General features: G+C 32.6%; 1 protein-coding gene across 3 annotated transcripts in view; it reads left to right on the forward strand.

Annotated features, from left to right (window-relative positions):
* The window catches only part of LOC143194859 (uncharacterized), a 55,200-nt gene that overhangs the window by 13,477 nt on the left and 21,843 nt on the right, over window positions 1-19,880 (forward strand). For 2 of the 3 annotated variants that reach the window (XM_076401613.1, XM_076401601.1), the window contains exons 2-4: window positions 2,589-3,173; window positions 7,199-7,417; window positions 14,857-15,351. In XM_076401613.1, coding sequence (XP_076257728.1) covers window positions 2,615-3,173; window positions 7,199-7,417; window positions 14,857-15,351 — 1,273 coding nt within the window. In that variant the 5' untranslated portion in view covers window positions 2,589-2,614. The remainder of the gene's footprint in view (window positions 1-2,588; window positions 3,174-7,198; window positions 7,418-14,856; window positions 15,352-19,880) is intronic. The other variant, XM_076401622.1, reaches the window with a different exon arrangement.

Raw genomic sequence — 19,880 nt, forward strand, 5'->3', positions numbered from 1 at the left:
AAATGTTATCAGTTTTATTTAAGGTCGTCTACGTTCAACTAGACTCTCACATATTACATTTTGTTCCCCTCTCTATACTCCAGCTCATAGTATAGTATTTCCAATAAAAGCGCCAATGGACGTAATCAAAACTATCCAACATATTGCCATATTCAGTTTATAAAACGCAAAATCCAGTTAAATTTACTAACTAGCTTTACTCCATTTAAAAACAGACAAAACATGTAATTAAATCGGTTTATAGAATTCATTTTGTGTTGGTACTAGTCAATACCGTTGTCATCTGTCAATACAAATACAATAAAAGAACCCTAACCTACAAACTATTGTCAATTTATTGAACAACCTAATTATATTCTATTTAACAATTTAAAAATATCTATAGTAGCTAGTATTTTTGTTTAATGTTATCTCTAAATTATGTTTAATTTTCTTAAAATTATCTCTTAAAATATACTGACATCTGGTGGAACTTCATTGTGAAAAATTATATAACATTTTAGGAAAGCAGATATTTTCTCGACACTGTCATGAGAAACACGGGACTTCCTTGAAATGTCAATGAGGGTATACTATAAAAAAATATCGATTTATTTTTTTATGTTATTAAAACCAAATTGAAATGTTATCAATCAGTTTTATTTAAGGTCGTCTACGTTCAACTAGACTCTTACATATTACATTTTGTTCCCCTCTCTATAGTCCAGCTCATAGTATAGTATTTCCAATAAAAGCGCCAATGGACGTAATCAAAACTATCCAACATATTGCCATATTCAGTTTATAAAACGCAAAATCCATTTAAATTTACTAACTAGCTTTACTCCATTTAAAAACAGACAAAACATGTAATTAAATCGGTTTATAGAATTCATTTTGTGTTGGTACTAGTCAATACCGTTGTCATCTGTCAATATAAATACAATAAAAGAACCCTAACCTACAAACTATTGTCAATTTATTGAACAACTTAATTATATTCTATTTAACAATTTAAAAATATCTATAGTAGCTAGTATTTTTGTTTAATGTTATCTCTAAATTATGTTTAATTTTCTTAAAATTATCTCTTAAAATATACTGACATCTGGTGGAACTTCATTGTGAAAAATTATATAACATTTTAGGAAAGCAGATATTTTCTCGACAGTCATGAGAAACACGGGACTTCCTTGAAATGTCAATGAGGCTATACTATAGAAAAATATCGATTTATTTTTTTATGTTATTAAAACCAAATTGAAATGTTATCAATCAGTTTTATTTAAGGTCGTCTACGTTCAACTAGACTCTTACATATTACATTTTGTTCCCCTCTCTATAGTCCAGCTCATAGTATAGTATTTCCAATAAAAGCGCCAATGGACGTAATCAAAACTATCCAACATATTGCCATATTCAGTTTATAAAACGCAAAATCCATTTAAATTTACTAACTAGCTTTACTCCATTTAAAAACAGACAAAACATGTAATTAAATCGGTTTATAGAATTCATTTTGTGTTGGTACTAGTCAATACCGTTGTCATCTGTCAATATAAATACAATAAAAGAACCCTAACGTACAAACTATTGTCAATTTATTGAACAACTTAATTATATTCTATTTAACAATTTAAAAATATCTATAGTAGCTAGTATTTTTCTTTAATGTTATCTCTAAATTATGTTTAATTTTCTTAAAATTATCTCTTAAAATATACTGACATCTGGTGGAACTTCATTGTGAAAAATTATATAACATTTTAGGAAAGCAGATATTTTCTCGACAGTCATGAAAAACACGGGACTTTCTTGAAATGTCAATGAGGCTATACTATAGAAAAATATCGATATATTTTTTTATGTTATTAAAACCAAATTGAAATGTTATCAATCAGTTTTATTTAAGGTCGTCTACGTTCAACTAGACTCTTACATATTACATTTTGTTCCCCTCTCTATAGTCCAGCTCATAGTATAGTATTTCCAATAAAAGCGCCAATGGACGTAATCAAAACTATCCAACATATTGCCATATTCATTTTATAAAACGTAAAATCCATTTAAATTTACTAACTAGCTTTACTCCATTTAAAAACAGACAAAACATGTAATTAAATCGGTTTATAGAATTCATTTTGTGTTGGTACTAGTCAATACCGTTGTCATCTGTCAATATAAATACAATAAAAGAACCCTTACCTACAAACTATTGTCAATTTATTGAACAACCTAATTATATTCTATTTAATAATTTAATATTATCTATAATATTTTTATTTAATGTTATCTCTAAATTGTTTTTGATTATCTCTAAATTATCACTTAAAGTATATCGACATCTGGCGGAACTTCATTGTGGAAAAAATTGAAACATTTTAGGAAAGCAGGAAACTCTTACCTATAAAGCAAATATTAGAAATAATATTTCCATGACACAATCATGAGTTTCACGGGGTTTCCTTGAAAGGGTAACCTTGGTTACCGTGTTTTTATTTGCACAAAACCACTTATTTACCTTCTGTCAACTTACGCTGACGTCCTTATCTAATCTCACGCGAGATAAAACGCTTCTTACGCCGAAATATTTAGTGAGTTTATTGTAGGTGGTGTCGCGTTAAAATAACGCAATATGGATTTCTCTAAAAAGCGTACCAAAAACGGTGTTCAGATGATTCTGACCGAGAAAGAGTACAAATGGGCGAGCTTGCAAGCAATCACCAACGAAACGGTGAAAGAAAACAGCGGGAGGCGCATAAAAGAACTGATCCAAGAGATTAACGCACATCTGGCGGATCTGCGGTCGATTCATATCGAAAACGACGACAGAAGCGAGAAAAAACGCCAAGAACTAATCAAATTATTTGAAGGTTGCCTGTTCAAGCTGGCCCAGTCGAAACAGGGCGATGAGATCTTCCTCAAGCTCAACTCCCAACTGGAGGATATACGTAAACAGTGCAATAATGCGATACAGGAAAGAAACGTGGCGGAACTGAAGAAGTTGAGTGCCAGGGCGGAAGGAAATTTGCAGGTTTTGAAAAATTTGGATAAGTCAAACGATAAAGCAATTATCGATGATTACGCTCAACTGACAGCGAGATATGAAGACCTCTACAACACCATCAAAAAGCATTTCAATTCTGAGAGAATCAGCAGACCCATGTCAACACAGGAGTATCTTAAACTAAACGGTAAGTGTATTTGATTTTTTGATATCATACATATATAGATGTTAAAAGTTTCAATGTAAGTATAATACTCGACATACATGAAACCCGACGATAAAGAAATTATCTAAGTTTTAATCTATGAAAATAAACATGTAATACACAGGGTTGGACAGTATCTAAATTCGATTTATATCTATTTATTTAAAATATTTGATGCTGATGTATTTTGTAATTAGTGTTTCAAGTACTTATGCCAATAAAATACATTTAGCAATCTTAACACTGCATAGTTTTCGAATGTAAAATGCCTTGTGGCCATAGAACTAGAATACTTCAGAAATTCATTGAAGTATAAAAACTGAACTTGAATAAATAATAATTTGCTGATTATTAGAACCTAATGGAAATTAGAATTAATTTTCTGCTATTAACAATTTAAAAAGGGTTAGAGAGAGTTAGGAGATAGTTTGCAGGTATTTTAATACCCATTTATTACTGTAATTAATGATATATATCAAATATGTTTCAGATCTTATATTGAAAATATTTAGTTTTAAAATATTAATATTAATATTAATATAATATATATATATATATATATATATATATATATATATATATATATACATATATAAAACTATAAAATTAAGTACCAATTTTAAATATTTATTAAAAATAAAATATTTTTTGAATATTTAAAAATATCGATATTAAAAAAAATATTTCGATATTGGGCATGTTATTAGTTTCATTTAAAGGCGTTTATGTCAAACGAGACTGTCACATATTATATTTCGTTGACATCTCTTTAAACTAGCCAATAATATAGTACTTCTAATAAAACAGCTAAAGGATGTTTAACATATTGTCAAATTCAGTTTATTAAACATAAAATCTAATATAATAATAAAATAGCTAATTAAAAATAGACAAAAAATCTAATTAAATCGGTCTATAAAATTGGATTTACGTTGGTACTGTTCGAAACCGTCATCATATGTCAATGTAAATATAATAAAATAACTCTAGCCAAAAAACTATTGTAGCTGTTTAATTAACTGTAGTTTAGGCCCTTCGATAAAATATACATTAGATGTGCAATAATGTTAAAACAAATTATATTTTATACATTATTAGTTGTGGTGAGGACGTCGCATCATAAATTTTGATGACCTGCATTGATTATTTTATTGGAAGGACTATGGCTAGTTATAAGTAATATTTTTGATAATAATTTTTTACACTTAGTTCTAAATTAACTATTTGTTCATAAAACAGACGCTACGAATTAATTACAATACAATAAAAGAGCCCTTAATGAATAATAAATATATAGCTTCAACTATTCTCTTACGCTATTGATATCAAGTATTTTAAGAACGAATTTATACTTCCTCTTGTTCTTTATCTGAAACCTTGCTTGGGCCGAGATGATAAAAACATGGCAAATGAAATTTAAACGGTTCCAATAAACGTATGCTCAACAAACAACGTGATATATTTATTAATCGTCTATTTACGTTCAGTACGTCCAGTACGGTGGTTCGGACAGGTTGTGTTTAAGCGCCTACAAGTTTGTTAAATGCAACATTTCGTGATTATTTGGTGAGTTATCTTTGTGGTATTAGTGATCGAGGTTTCATGGAAATCGTGCGGTATTATCAATGATTGTACCATGAAAACTTCAAAAGAAATAACGAGAAACACGCGTGATGTGTTATTCGCTAACGTGACAGTCTTAAATCCGCCGAGTTTTCACGTTCGGTGGCATTTATTTTAAATTCGACTAAAAGTAGTTCAGTTTTATTAAGTGGAATACTCTCTAATTTTTTTGCAAACATTTTCCATATATTATATAGTTTCTTTTGATCGTATTATGGCTGTTATTGAGGTATGACCTTCACCTTGTTTCCTTTTATGACCTCACACAACTCCAAAGACCTTGCCCTTGTACTCATGTTAGCTTTAGAAACAGAAGAAATCACACGATAGTATGTCCGGTGGGCACGGCGTTTATATAATCTTTTGTTGGTACTAACCATTGCTGACTAACCTACAATTTGACTTTACATTAACTTAAATCACTGGTGTAATAATGTTTATTTATTAATACTGATGCTTTTTTTATTAAACACAGTTCACTACACTACACGAATGGTTTGATTCTTTTGAGTTTGCGTCCTGTTTTGGTATTATCCAACAGTTGTCTTGCGATTCTCTTGATTTCCTGTGTGGTTTCGATGTAAGTAACAACTCCTGTAGTATTTCGGTGCAACTAAAATACTTCTCACCACTTTGTGCCGGGAAACTTGTGTTGTATTTTTGTCTTGTATATTTAGCGAAGTTTTAAATCAACATTGATGCTAAGGTACTAGGCGTTCTTTTTATATGGAATTATAATATTATTTATTGTTATTGGTGCTTGTGCCCTCTGATTACAAGTGAACTTCACATTCACAGAATTGCTTTAGATATCTTTTATTTTTCAAGTCCCGGTCCAATTATTTATGTTTGTTACTTGCCTGTCGTTATTTTCTGGTGACTTCTGCGCTATTGTCTCCGACACCAAAAATCGCAGTGTCATCTCAATAAATCTTCATTTTCTTCTTATTTCACTGCATGGATTTCCATGAAATGATCTTTTACGTGGTCTAGTATTATGGCTTGAACCACTAAGTTAGTTTTTCCGATACGAATACTTTTTTTGTATAAAATGTATGCTATGAAAGTTAAGTTAGAACTGATTTTAAAATGTAAATATCCTTACTGGGTCACCCATACTTCTGTACATTTATATCCAAAACCTCTATTGTTAAAAGAAACCACGTATCCTTCCATTTTCCACCCCGTCACTTAGTACGGGGTCCAAGTTCACTAAAACGCTTTCTTAAATTGGAAATATTCGGAGTATATTCTTGAATAATTGTACTATCAATTTATGGAACAAAAAAAATTAATTATTTTGAAGCCTCTATACATATTTCACCCCTTAATAATAGTGCCAAATAATATATAGAAGCAGCGTTAACCATCAGAAAAAATATTCTGAATCTTTCCACTGAAACTTAAAACATCCCACAGTTATTTTTTGCACATATATATTCTTTCAGTGCCTATGTGCGGAATTATTGTTTCCCTTTCAGAAAATATTCTACATATGGCATGTTTTATGAGTACGTCAAATATTCATTTTTATATTCAGAGGCATCATTCTACCGGTTTTGGCACGAAAATACGTTGCCTGTTTTCGTATGAATGTATGTTTGTTATGTCTAGATCATATATTTTATAAATAAAGTTATTAACTAAAATAGTTTAAATATTTCTTAATTAGACAGCAAAACGAATAACTAATTGGATAATTAATACAGATTATTTGACACAGTAATAAAATAATTTCATTATTTGGAACTGTGTAAATATAGGGTGGGTTATCTGTGTATATTTACAGGATTTATTACTAAGGATCTAATAACCCTCTATAAACGACCAAACGGTTTTATCGACTGAATCTTCGTCAGTCTCTTTACCTTTATTAATCTTCGAAATATATACCCTGTAAAGGATCGTCTCCCGAATTTTGATGACTTAAAATTCTAAGGGTCTACGGATGTGAAACTAAATTACTGCAATTCGACTTTGGTGGCTGTACACCCTGAACTGAAATCGTGTGTATTGTTTTCACTGGTCTATATTAGTTATCGGCGCAATTTCAGTGATACAGGTGGTAGGAATCTACGGACTAGGGGTATTTTTCAAATCTTGAATGTCTCCTACTTGGAATAAGTGTTGATGAGTACCTTTAATTCATCTTTTATGACAACTTCAGCTGCGATGTTTTCGTCCTAATTTCAATCCGATTAATTGAATGAACCCAAAAGTGAATATATATATATATATTTATATAATTATAATTATTATTACATAAATTACTAAATTAATTAATTATTACCATTAATATAAAAATATAATATTATTATTATTATACATAATAGGACAATATAGTAACACATAATATCCTTAAAAATGCAATTATTAATTTTCAGATAATAATTCTAACGATATGGGACCTTCTGGTAATAAATTACAGATAAAAGATGAAATCGAGAAAGTGATACAACAAAAGAGAACAAGCCAAATCCTCCAGGGCAACTTAAATAGTAACGCTGTAGCATCGGTGCGACATCCCGTACGAACACTGAATGAACTTCCAGAGGAACTTTTGTATGAGGAAGTGGGAATTGCTTCATCTAATAGAGAGTTTGGTGAGTGTTTTGAAGTTTCTATTTGGACATACAACATGCTATATCTTGTGAAATCTAAAATGAATTGCCACATAAAATATATATTCATTAAATCTCTTGAAATGTACTTGTTGAGTTATTAAGGAGAAAAAACAAACAAAGTAATAAGCATAAGAACCAACTTGTTTATGCAATAGGTTAATTAAAAAGTCCCCAGCCTACCTTAGTTAAACACATTGTTTGGCAAAATTAGTTTTTTTTATTCAACATAATTCCCTTCAAGAGTGATACACTGATTAAGCGACCTTCCAACATTTTGATACCATATTTGTAGTACGATTTGTCCTTTGCTTCAAAATAAGCCTCAGTTTCGGTGATCACCTCTTCATTCGACGAAAAATTCTTCCTAGCGAGCATTCTTTTGATATGTGAGTACAGCAAATACTCGCTGGGGACCAGCTCTAGAGAATACGGTAGATGAGGAAGCAATTCGAAGACCAATTCATGGATTTTTGCCATCATTTTCACTGATTTGTGACACGGTGTCCACAGCAAGGTGTGACACACCAAGTCAATGGTTAAGCATCACTTTCTCTTTATTAAAACGCGGCCGTTTTTCGGTGATTTCGTCTTTCAAGCGATCCAATAACTCTATGTAATAGTCGCTATTGATGGACCTTCCTTTTTCTAGGTAGTCAATGAAAATTATTCCATGTGAATCCCAAAATATAGACGTCATAACCTTGTCAGCCGGCTGTTGTGTTTTACCACGCTTTGGAGCGGGTTCATCGTATGCAGTCCACTCGGATGAGTGTCTCTTGCACTTCGGAGTGAAATGATGGAGCAATATTTCATCATTTTTCAGTTTAAAAAAACTCGGGTTTATTATGCCTGATCATCTTCAAACACTGCTCCAAATCATCAACTCGTTGTTTTTGTTGAAAAGTTGGCTCGCTCGGCACCCACTTTGCATAGAGCTTTATCATACCCAAATATTCGTGAATGATATGATGGTCATATTCAGTTGATAACTTTAGAGTGTGTGCTATTTCATTCAATTTTTTAATGTTTTCGTCGGTAACAACCTCTTTTGGGCGTTCACTGTGTTCACCGTCTTCGGTGCTCACTTCACCACGTTTAAACTTAGTATAATAATCCTTGATGGTTGATTTTCCTGGGGCAATGTCCGGAACGGTGTTGGACATCAAGCCAAGTTTTTGCTTCAACTGTATGTTTTCCCTTCAAAAAGTAATATATTATCAACACGCGAAATTCATTTTTGCATGCATTTTTCACAATAACAAAAGTTGTTTCACTCAAAATGCTATAATTCACAAAGTAATAATCCAATAGCTGTCAAATTTATACACGCATCTCTTGAGGGTTAGGGCTAACTAAAAAACGTATGGATTTAATTTTACTAGTGCTATCTGTGTGTCAGGCCGGGGACTTTTAATTGACCTGTTATATATTGGAAAATATAAACCGATACGTAATGGTGATAATTATCGAATGGAATTGATTGACTACGTCGTATGTCTGGTTTGGTCAATGCCGATTTCGTCGTCGGACCAGTCGGATATAAGAATTCTACTGTTATAATCTTAATCCTCTGACTTGACTGTTCTTGATTATTTACTTTCACTCTCCGATCTGACCAAATATTGAATCTTGACTTCCAATTTTCTTAAATATAAATAAATATAGTTACGTTGCAACAGTGCTAATATATGATACTAGAAGATCTAGTGGACTTTCTATAATCTATTTTCTAGCTATAACAACAACATACAACTTTGTCTCGATTGTCGGTGAATTAAGCCTCACCAACTGATGTTTTGTCTAGGTCTGATGACAATATTATGACTTGATAACATCATATGGCATCTGATCCAATTCTATTTTAAACAGTTTGACCAAATCGTTGTTATGACGAAGTAAAGTTTATAACTCTTGGACAATATTCGCTTCACTGTTGGATTGTGAGTATAAAGCCTATCAATTTTCGCATGCGGATTACCCATAAAGATGCTACTACTTACTACTTAAGGTAAAAATGCTCATTAAAATGTATCTGAATATTGTAGTAATAACAGCGCTCCTAATTAGTGACATATTCGTTTTTGTACCTGCACGTTTGTTTTTCTATTATATTAGACAGGAAAGTTTATTAGTATAATGGCTTGAAAGTAACTATGAAATTATCCTGTACAATATGCGTTGAGCCAAACAACGCCCTAAATCTAATAGGGTGATTAATCTGGTGGTGAGATCATTTGTCGTAATTTTACTTTTCCATCGACAAAATATAACCCAGTAGATTCACCGTTGTATTTTAATGCCTTACAATATTGACCAATTATTATCATTACTCCATTTGTAACTGATTTATTGCCATTATAATATATTTCCGGTCATGGTGCACTGTGTCTGTGGAATCGCTTAACCACACTGTCATTGTACTGAGTTCTCTGTTTTTGTGTTCGATAAGCACGAACTCGTTGCCTCCTAAGCCTAGTCACTTCGTTTCGTTAATGCGGTTAGTACGTGAGGTACTTCGTTACATATTTTAAAAGTAAAGAAATTCTCGCGCACGAAATTTATGACTAAATAATAATGTGATAAAATAAGAAATACAGTTACAAACTATGCTTAACCAACGAACAGTATTTAATATACATTTCAACTCATATTTTTGGCAAACGTTTACTCTACCGCAATCGTACGATTCAAAATTACTGTTAGCTTAGGTTATATAATCGATGTACCTCTCAAAAAATACCTACATCTTTATGAAGTATAAATCATAGTAAAATTTTAAACGGCTAGAGCCGAGAAATTATGTTCTAATCCAGTGTCTCCCGAACATTGTTCTGTCATGGCCTCGTAATTTTTACACTGCCCCTTCACTTGATGTTTTTAAAACAAAAGTATGGAGCTGCTGCTTATCTTTTACTAAAGAATACTAGTTCGCGGAAAATGACGAAAGTTTTATCGTAAGGTGTGGTTCCACTTCAAGTCGGCTTCTATAATAGGTGAGGCAAAAGACCCGCTGCTATTCTTATTGCGTGCCATCTTGGTTATGTCACGTTTACCTCAGTTTCGCTTTAACCATTATGTTGCGTAGACGTCTAAATTTTATTATGAATAAATATACGCCACAAGAACAAACAGATATAGTGACAATATTAATTGAAAATAATCGTTCCATTATTGTCAATCAGCTGAAATTTCGTCAAAAATATTCTAATCGTCCTGTGCCTCACAGAACCACAATTTATTGTTTACATGCAAATTTTCGGCAGTATGGCACGACACCAGACAGGTCTTAGTCTGGAAGACAACGGACGTTTAGTAACGCTGAAAATATGGCTCTGGTGCGCGATAGTGTTGCAGAGCCTCCAGAAACACCACTTCGGAGATGTGGTTCCCAGTTACACATTTCTGTACGCAGTTTATGTTTCCATACAAAATCCAATTAATTCATGAAACATCATTGCATCTACTAAAAAAACTGTATGGTGTGATACTCATGCTGGAAACGTCATTGCTCCCTATCTTTTTGAAAATGACCAAGGTGTTGCCGTTACTATTACTGCTGAATGGTACCAAGACATAATTCGAAATTTTCTTGTGCCTGACATGGAAGAGCAAGGACTAGACACGTGGTTTCAGCAAGATAGGGCCACAGCACACACAGCTCGTTCAACAATTGAATTATTGAATTACGTCTTTCCACGAAGACTAATTTCTCAAAGTGACGATTAAACATGGTCAGCCAGATCTCCGGATTTAACAGCATCAGACTTTTATGACTTTTTTTTTGATGGGATTTTTTAAAATCAGAAGTTTTTGTCAATAAGCCCCAAACGATTCAACACCTTAAATATATCACGCCACGTATTGAAATTGAAAGAAATTTAGCCTCAGATGTTGCAGGATGTCATAAAAATGCCTTAAAAGGGCCGAAAGTTTGATAGCGAATTGCGGTCACTATTTAGCCGATATAATTGTTCAATCACAATGAAGAGAAAAATATAAAGACCATAGAAACGTTTTATGAAATCCAAACTTATTTATCTTTTCTTTGAGCAAAGTTATAGGTAATCAAAATGGCAGTGGGACTTTTGCCCCACGTTATATTTATTTTTAAAATAAACTAGTGTTAAAAATCTAGCGTCACATTTATAAGTTGTAACAAAAGTTATTGCTTGATAAGCTAATTTTGTGTATTCTTTACGACAAGATAACCAAAAGTCTATCGATGATTTTATGTCAAATATATCCTTGAGTGGTGTTTCAGTTGATAATTCAATTAATGAATCTACATTTGAATCTGGAAAATTAGTTTCGGAATCTAACTTGGACGTAAATGAGTTTGTTATCCAAGCTTTGCTGCTGACGATTGGAGCAAAACATTCTTGAAAGTTCCTTTCCAGCCCTAATAAGTGTTTTAATATAACTTAAGATGTCTTTTTGTATATCACTTAAATTACTAAATGCCTTGAAGTTGCCTATTTCCTTGAAGTTTTTTTTGCAACTTCCACTTTACATTGTTACCTTGCCGTGCAATGTCTAGAATATATAAAAATTAAGAAATATCAGGTATGTAAGCCACTTTTGTCAACCAGTTAACATCATGAAATATGTCCGTAAATTCATTTATTACATGTCTGAATGTTGTATTAAAAAACTTTTATTTCTTCTTTTAATTCAATACGCGTTTTAACACATTGCCTCTTGTGAGCCATCGCATTTCACAGTGTAAAAGAAGATGTTCTTGACCACTCTCCATTTCTTTGCCCAAAACAGAGAATAGTCTTGCGTTCAGTGGTCAAAATTTTATAAAGTTTATGAACTTACTTTTGCATTGTTGCTGTCGAGGATAAAGGTATTTTCTTGACAAGCAATGCCTCTCTAGGAATTTTACAGTGCGTTCAAACTCATTCCTACAAGTTTTATTCTTAAATAAAACCCAGTGCGAATACGTTGACTTTTCTCGTCTGCCATCATTACTCAATCACTCACACATGTTCTATTTCATGTTATCCTTAATCAAGTGCAATATTTCTTCGGCTGTCGTTCGTGTCGGCAAATATTTACGAAACAAAAATTATTTGTAAATAGTTTTCCCAAAATCATTTCGTACATAACATATCAGGTTGACATTATCGGATATGTCAGATTGCAGTTTCATCGATTTGCAATGAAAAATAACGACATGATATAACATGACATCAGATGGCTTATGACTGTTGATTCAATGTCGCCTGCTATATCCACAATCCTAGCAATTTTTAGCGACAGAAGTATTATCTTCTCACCAATGCCATGTGGATAGATGGACTTGGCAATTATTTGTGAGTATCAGTATTCAACATTTTAAGACATACAATATATTTGCGAGCGCATCCACAAATAATTTACAATGAACAAAAATATCGATCTTTTGTGACAGTGAAACTATTGATGACCTTTATAGTGACACATTGTATGGGAAACCAAAATTCTTCTTTTTACTATTTTACTCATAATTGTTGAATAGTTTCTCACCATATAAACTTATTCAGCACTCAGCGTGGCAAAAGGAAGTTAAATATCAGATGGAAACCAATATCAGAAAAAAAAAGCGGGGGACAAGTGGCATTGCTCCAAAACTCTGCAATATAAAACTGAGCTGAATAATCTCTTACATTTCAGTTACAGAGGGTTTAATGCATAAGATTAAAATGCTTCTGCTTGACCAATATTCAAACATTTTAAGGTAATATATTAAACTTAAGGAAAATACAAGCACATGGAAGTGTATTGGTACCAGTACTTTATCTGCTGTACACTTGGAACTTGTCTACATGCAGTGAAAATATTGCTACATTTGAAGATGACACTGAAATGCTAGCCATTGGAGAAAACGATACTAAATCAACCGAAAAGATACAAACAGCTATGGTCGAAATACAGTGTTGGACAGCAAAATGACACATCAAAGTGAATTAAAATAAAGTGTGCTTCTGCTAAAGCAACAGAAATATCATAAAAAGTTGTCAAAACAAGATACTGCAGATATTATTGATGCTCCGTAGTACATTCGTAATGCAACTTTGTATAAGGACCTGAATTTAGAAACTGATAGGATACGGTCGATAAGGTTATCAAGATCTATATCCAAAAAATGAACGAAGAATCTAGCAGCACATAAATGTTGAGGTTTTTTGGCTCCTAGATAATTATGGCTAAATCAGAAGAAGGAGGGTAAAACTATTTCATCGAGTTCAGTGAAGTTATTAGTAAACTATTTTAGTGAACATTGAAAACAATGGCATAGATGTGAAAACAGAAGCCTAAAGTGTTTTTCGTAGATAACTACTTTATAATTTTAAACCATTACCAATTAGAATAAAAATGAATATCCTTTAGTATTAATTTACTAGATTGCTATAATAAATAATAAGAATAAAAAATATATAAAACTTTTCCTGGATTTCTATAAACATTTAAAAATCAATATCTCGGTCTTCCTGGCTTCTATGCAGGTTTGGTTCTGAAAAAACAACCTTCACTATTTTAGCAACGTTTCAGCGAAATTTCGTCTGTCATCTTCCGTCTTGCTTCCTTTTCCTCTACTCGAAAGTAACTTGATACAAAGCGACCCAAAGGGTAAAATCACACCAACTATAAGCTCTCCAAACAGAATAACATAAGATAATAAAATATATATACATAAGTATATTTGTATATATGTTTTGTTGCCACCTCTTCGATAGCTCTCTTACTGGATTACAGTTGGAGCCCTTTTATTTGTTGCTAATTCACCTTGCGCCCTGGTTGCTCACAGCTGACGATTTTAGCTAGATTTTCTTTCGACCCAATGATACACATTAATTTATTTAGGCTAAGGCTAAGATGTAAATGAAGGAAGAAAACCTCAGTTCGAACTATTTAACGTGGTATCTATGTCATTCTTATTGCCAAATTATATTGCATTTGCCAATCAGATTCTCTTCTAGCTATTGATTAATATTATAAAGGTTTTTCCATATCCCACATAAGCCAGAGGCTCGGTAGCGCTCACAAAATAAGACTAAATAATGAAAAATTGAGTACTGTATATATAATACTGATATGCCGGAGAGTATTCTGCCATAAATACTATGCAGCTATTATAAAAGTAATATTTTGGGAAATGACTTATTAGAATTTTACAAACATAATTAATATTTTTACTCATTTATCTCTGCGACATCTTTTACAAAGGGTTCCTTTTCTTTCGAATAATTGAATGAATTCAAAAGAGAACAGCCTATGATCTCCGCAGAATCAGAATATGCGAGAGGGTTGAGAAAGAGAAAAACTATTAAGATACTTTAAAATATTATGTTATTTAACGGAATTGTTACTATTTATCTAAGTGCCATAATGGCAAAACCTATGAATTAAAATAATAATTTTTTTGTTTTCAGAAAAACATACGGTAATTAAACAGTCGGATTCGTTTAAATCTGATGGCCAACGCACGCCCAGCCAAATTAAGAAAATATTCTCGTGCATTTCACCCTCGGTCAATGATGGATCTATCGAGGACTTATCGTCGGTTGTCCCTGCTAGATGTAGCAATGCTCCAAAAACGCCAGCCGCAGAATCCTCAAGTTTTACAAATCGACTGAAGGAGTTTCAATCGAAGGAGTATTACCGTGGACAATCCGCTTCAACCCAACGTCCCGATGTGAATACCAGGCCGAAGAAGATGGACGGTACAGAAAAGATGCCGCTGATACCGGTGAGAAAGAATGTGCCAATCGGCAATTACGAAAACGTTCAGCTGCAAAAACCCAAACCGCCGCTTTTAGTCAAACACCCAGCATATATGAGTAAATATGATCGGAACAGTGATCCGGTTAAACCGCCACTTCTTCCGAAGAAATTGAATACCTCAGATGAAAGGAGGTCTCTTAACGGTAAGGATTTAATTCGCACTTTCTACTAATTAAACCTCTACCCCTCTCCTCATCAATAGTTAAGATCATGAGTATTCAGCTCCAAGTATGTAGTATACTCCAAATATTAATCCATTGTATTCTATACATCTTGCCAATATTTCAGGCAGTCTATCGATAGTTTAAACGTAAGATTCAAAAGTATAGACGTTCTTGAGCAACAAACTTGAAATATATTTAAATAATTTCGATCTGCTGTAAAAGAAGCTATACCGTCATCAAGAGAGAATGAGGTCTATGAGGTAAATTATCCCGTTTAATTTATGGAATTGATAAAAGCAAGACTGAAAACTAGAAGAGTATGGTATAGAACCAGAAGAGCTCTAGACAAAACAATATCTAATATAATTAGCAATCAGACAGATCAAAAGATTAGACAATATAATAAGAGTTGTTTCGAAAAATATATGTAAGTCAAAATGTAAGCAAAATGTATAGATTCCCATGACCAATACTTTGAATAAATGAATTTGGTTATCCATTGTAAATAACGGGTTTTCTTGTGAAACATTACAAGTATCATCTTGCCAGTATACTTATTAACACACAATCACTAAAAAATAACCGAATAGAAGCTGAATTATCGATATTAAATAATAGCAAAGTTTGAGCTTCAGTTGACATATATTGGAATTGTATAAAACATACTGGAAATCAGAACTCGTTCATTGTGATACTCATAGTGTTACATCTGGTTGTCAGTACAGAAAAGGAAGACATCTACCTTTGAATAAAAAAGAGCTTGATCATTCCCATCTTTTGTTGATTATTAATTGTTTCCATTAATGGAGTATAATACTAGGTGCTTGCATTCATTTTGGCCAGCGACACCTATTGAAACTTTGAGCTACTACTCTGATATGTTAAAAATCAATTATCGATTTTGGTTTCAACGGTTTTAAAGACCTGATTTAGATGCCAATGATAAAGAATGGCTTGGAGGGCCAAAAAAATTGATAACAATGAATTTCAAGACTTATTGGACGATATTTCAGATTAAACTATAAAAGCTTTAAATTGTTTAAACTTTTACATGCAATGGAAAAGATCCAAAGAGAGGGAAATGGATAGTATTAACAATTGAAAACCCTGATGGAACGCTATAGACAGAAATATACTATCCAAAAACTAAGTAAAAATCATAAATACGGTTGCGTAAAGACTGTGAAGTGATTTTGAGGATATTATTGGGGTTAAATCCAACGCTGTGTTGTAAAAAACTATGTCAAAATTTGAAGCGTTACATTAATTCCTATTTATCAATAGTTTTCAATGATACGGTCGATATTATCTTTTTTTTTCAAGCAATAGTCATAATGTGATCTCTGAAACAATATGTTGTTCGTCACTGCATTGAATCTTGTGTTTTAATATTTTGGTGTATTTATTACTTACAGTTTAGCCAAACAATGCTTGATTTAATTGTTGGTATCTTGTTTAAGTAATTAAATCCTTTCATTCTGGACTCTGAACGTCAATTTGCTTTATCCTCTCGTTCTCTAACTCTGTTGGACCTCTGTTTCTAGTGTTCTAGTGCTTCTTTGGTCCTTGTAAATTACAGACGGCTATATTACTAAACTTTTCTCCTATAAATATACGAGCTCTTGTATCAACTTTATTAATATATTTAACCATATGTTCTATAGCGTGACTGATATGGCCTTGTTAGCTTGAAAGAAAACATAAAACGGAAAAACTACAAATAAACGTGAAGACAATAAAGCACATTTAACCCTTTTGTGTTTCATTTAAAAATATATAGCTATTTAATCACACTAGAATATGATGTAGTAACCAACAGTCAGGCCCAACCTAATACGCGGACAACACCAATCACCACTGAACCTATAAGTACTATTAATAAATTAGAGGAAATGATGGGTAAACTTATGGAACAAATGAGTACAATGATGAATTTACTCACAATCGTCGTTACCAAACTAGCCTAATGACCGATAGCTATTAGAGCAAATATCGAATAGCCATCTGAAATGCTAATGTACTCCAGCAACATGCCAGGGAGCTTAAAATGTTCTTATATGAACAAAATATTGATATAATGGTGGTACCTGAAACACATTTCACGGATAGAAATTATTTACGGATTCAGAAATACCAGCTGTATCACACAAAACATCCGATAATAAGGCACATGGGGGAATATCTATAATTATCCGTGAAAACATGAAACACTGTGAAAGAGAGAAATTCAGCGAGGAATATTTACAAGTCACCAGTGTAACCAATGAGGATGTGCATGGGCCATTAAGAATTAGTGCTATCTATTGTCTACCTAAACGCAACAACAAGGCAGAACAATACCACAGTGTCTTTAACACGCTGGGTAATAGATTCATAGCCAGAGGAGACTACAATGCAAAACATGTTATGTGGAGTTCTACATTAATAACACCATAAGGCAGAGAATTGGTCGAGGCAATGAAGGCACATACTTTACAGCATATTTTCACTGGTGAGCTAACATATTGGCCGTCAGATAGAAATAAATTTCCCGATACCATAAAATTTTGTGTTACAAAAATATTGATACCAAAACATGCAAAGCTGAATCATGCTTAGATCTATCATCTGATCACTCACCAGTTATTCTAATAGAGAACTCAAATATTCTCAAAACTGACCATTATTTAGAGAGAAATAAGACAGTTTAATATCTGTAAATTTACCTCTTAAAACAGAAAGAGATACAGAAATAGCAGCAAAATATATAACAAAATCTATACAAGAGGCCGCATGGTACTCAACACCTAATATCGCAACACATCAAAAGTTTAATTATAATTATGTTTCATCTACAATTAAACAAAAAATTGTTGAAAAGAGAAAACTGCGAAAAACCTGGCTGAACGAGCTAATAAATAAGGAAAAAATTAAGGAATTCAAAATTATTTAACAAACTTAACGCCAACTGATGCAACGGAATATTCAGTCTGGAAAGTAATAAAAAAGATTAAAAATCCTCAACAACATAATTCACCCATTAAAATTAACATCAATATCTGGGTAGGAATGATAAAGATAAAGCGGAAGTTTTCTCTAAACACTTAAAAACCGTATTTAATCCGTACCCGTCTGGAATATCCGCAACAGAAGAAAATAACTTAGTTGACTTTATTAACACACCGTTTCAAATGGACCTGCCACATGACAAAATTTACTGTTAAGGAAGTAAAACAAACAATACTTAAAGAAATCAATGATAAAAAAGCTCCTGATTTTGACCTAATTATTGGAAGAAACTTGAAAAGGCTCTGAGGAAATTGTATCAAATTAATAATATTCATATTTAGTGCCATGATAAGACTTAATTATTTTCCTAGCACATGGGAAGTGGCTCAAGTCATTATTTGGATTATAATTCTTAAACTTATTTTAATTACATTATGTCATTGTGCCATTTTATAAATTAACATTATATCTCCTTTTATTGTCCTATAGGCCCGAAATTTTAAATTGTAAATTTTTCGAAAAACTATACATTAAAAGACTCAAATTAATCACAGAGGAGAGAAATATTATTCCAGACCATCAATTTGGCTTCCGTAATAAACACGGAACAACAGAACAAATACATAGATTAGTTAAATAAATTAACGATAAAAAATATTGCTCCCCTGCATTTCTCGATATTTCTCAAGCCTTCGACAAGGTGTGGCACACTGGACTGCAGGTTAAATTGAAAAGGCTTTTGTCAACTACTGAAATCGTACCCCACAGACAGACATTTTATTGTCAAACGGGGTGACGAATACACTGACCTAGAGCCAATATATTCGGCTGTTCCGCAGGGCCGTGTTCTTGGCTTTGTTATATCTATCCATCACAAGAAACCTCCAACTTCAACAAAACAAAGTCGAATTGTGATTGAAAACGTGGCGTATCAAAGCAAAAGAGACCAAATCTACCCATATGACATTCGCCCTTTGTAGAAGAACATGTCCCTCAGTAAAATTGAATAATTATGAAGTAAGCAGACAACGTTAAATATCTGGGAATGAATTTTGATCGACGTTTGACTTGGAAAAAAACACATAGTTACAAAACGCAAACAGCTTGAACATAAACCAAATCTAAAACTAATGTATTGTATCTAAATTATTATTAGATAACAAGGTTTGGCTTTATAAGTCAATACTTAGGCCCATTTGGACCTATGGTATTGAACTGTGGGATACTACTAGCAAATTAATATAGATATCCTCTAGAGGTTCCAGAATAAAGTGTTGGGAGTCATCGTCGAGGATTCAACGCGATATCCCCTTAGAACCCATAACGAGTGTCAATGCACTCGCCAAACAGTTAAATGTGCGCGATGACGGTGAAGCGCGTAGGCTCAAACGCGAACCATACGAACTGATTAGTAGACGCATAGATTGCGACTTAGGAATCTCTAGACTACGTTATAATAGTCTTTAGAATAAGTTAGGATGGACTTCAAAATAAGTTAGAATAGTAACTAGAATAAGATT

Source organism: Rhynchophorus ferrugineus, unplaced genomic scaffold (genome assembly GCF_030347505.1).
Source record: "Rhynchophorus ferrugineus isolate W39M unplaced genomic scaffold, kcgeb_rfMv2 rfM1, whole genome shotgun sequence".
NCBI lineage: Eukaryota > Metazoa > Arthropoda > Insecta > Coleoptera > Curculionidae > Rhynchophorus > Rhynchophorus ferrugineus.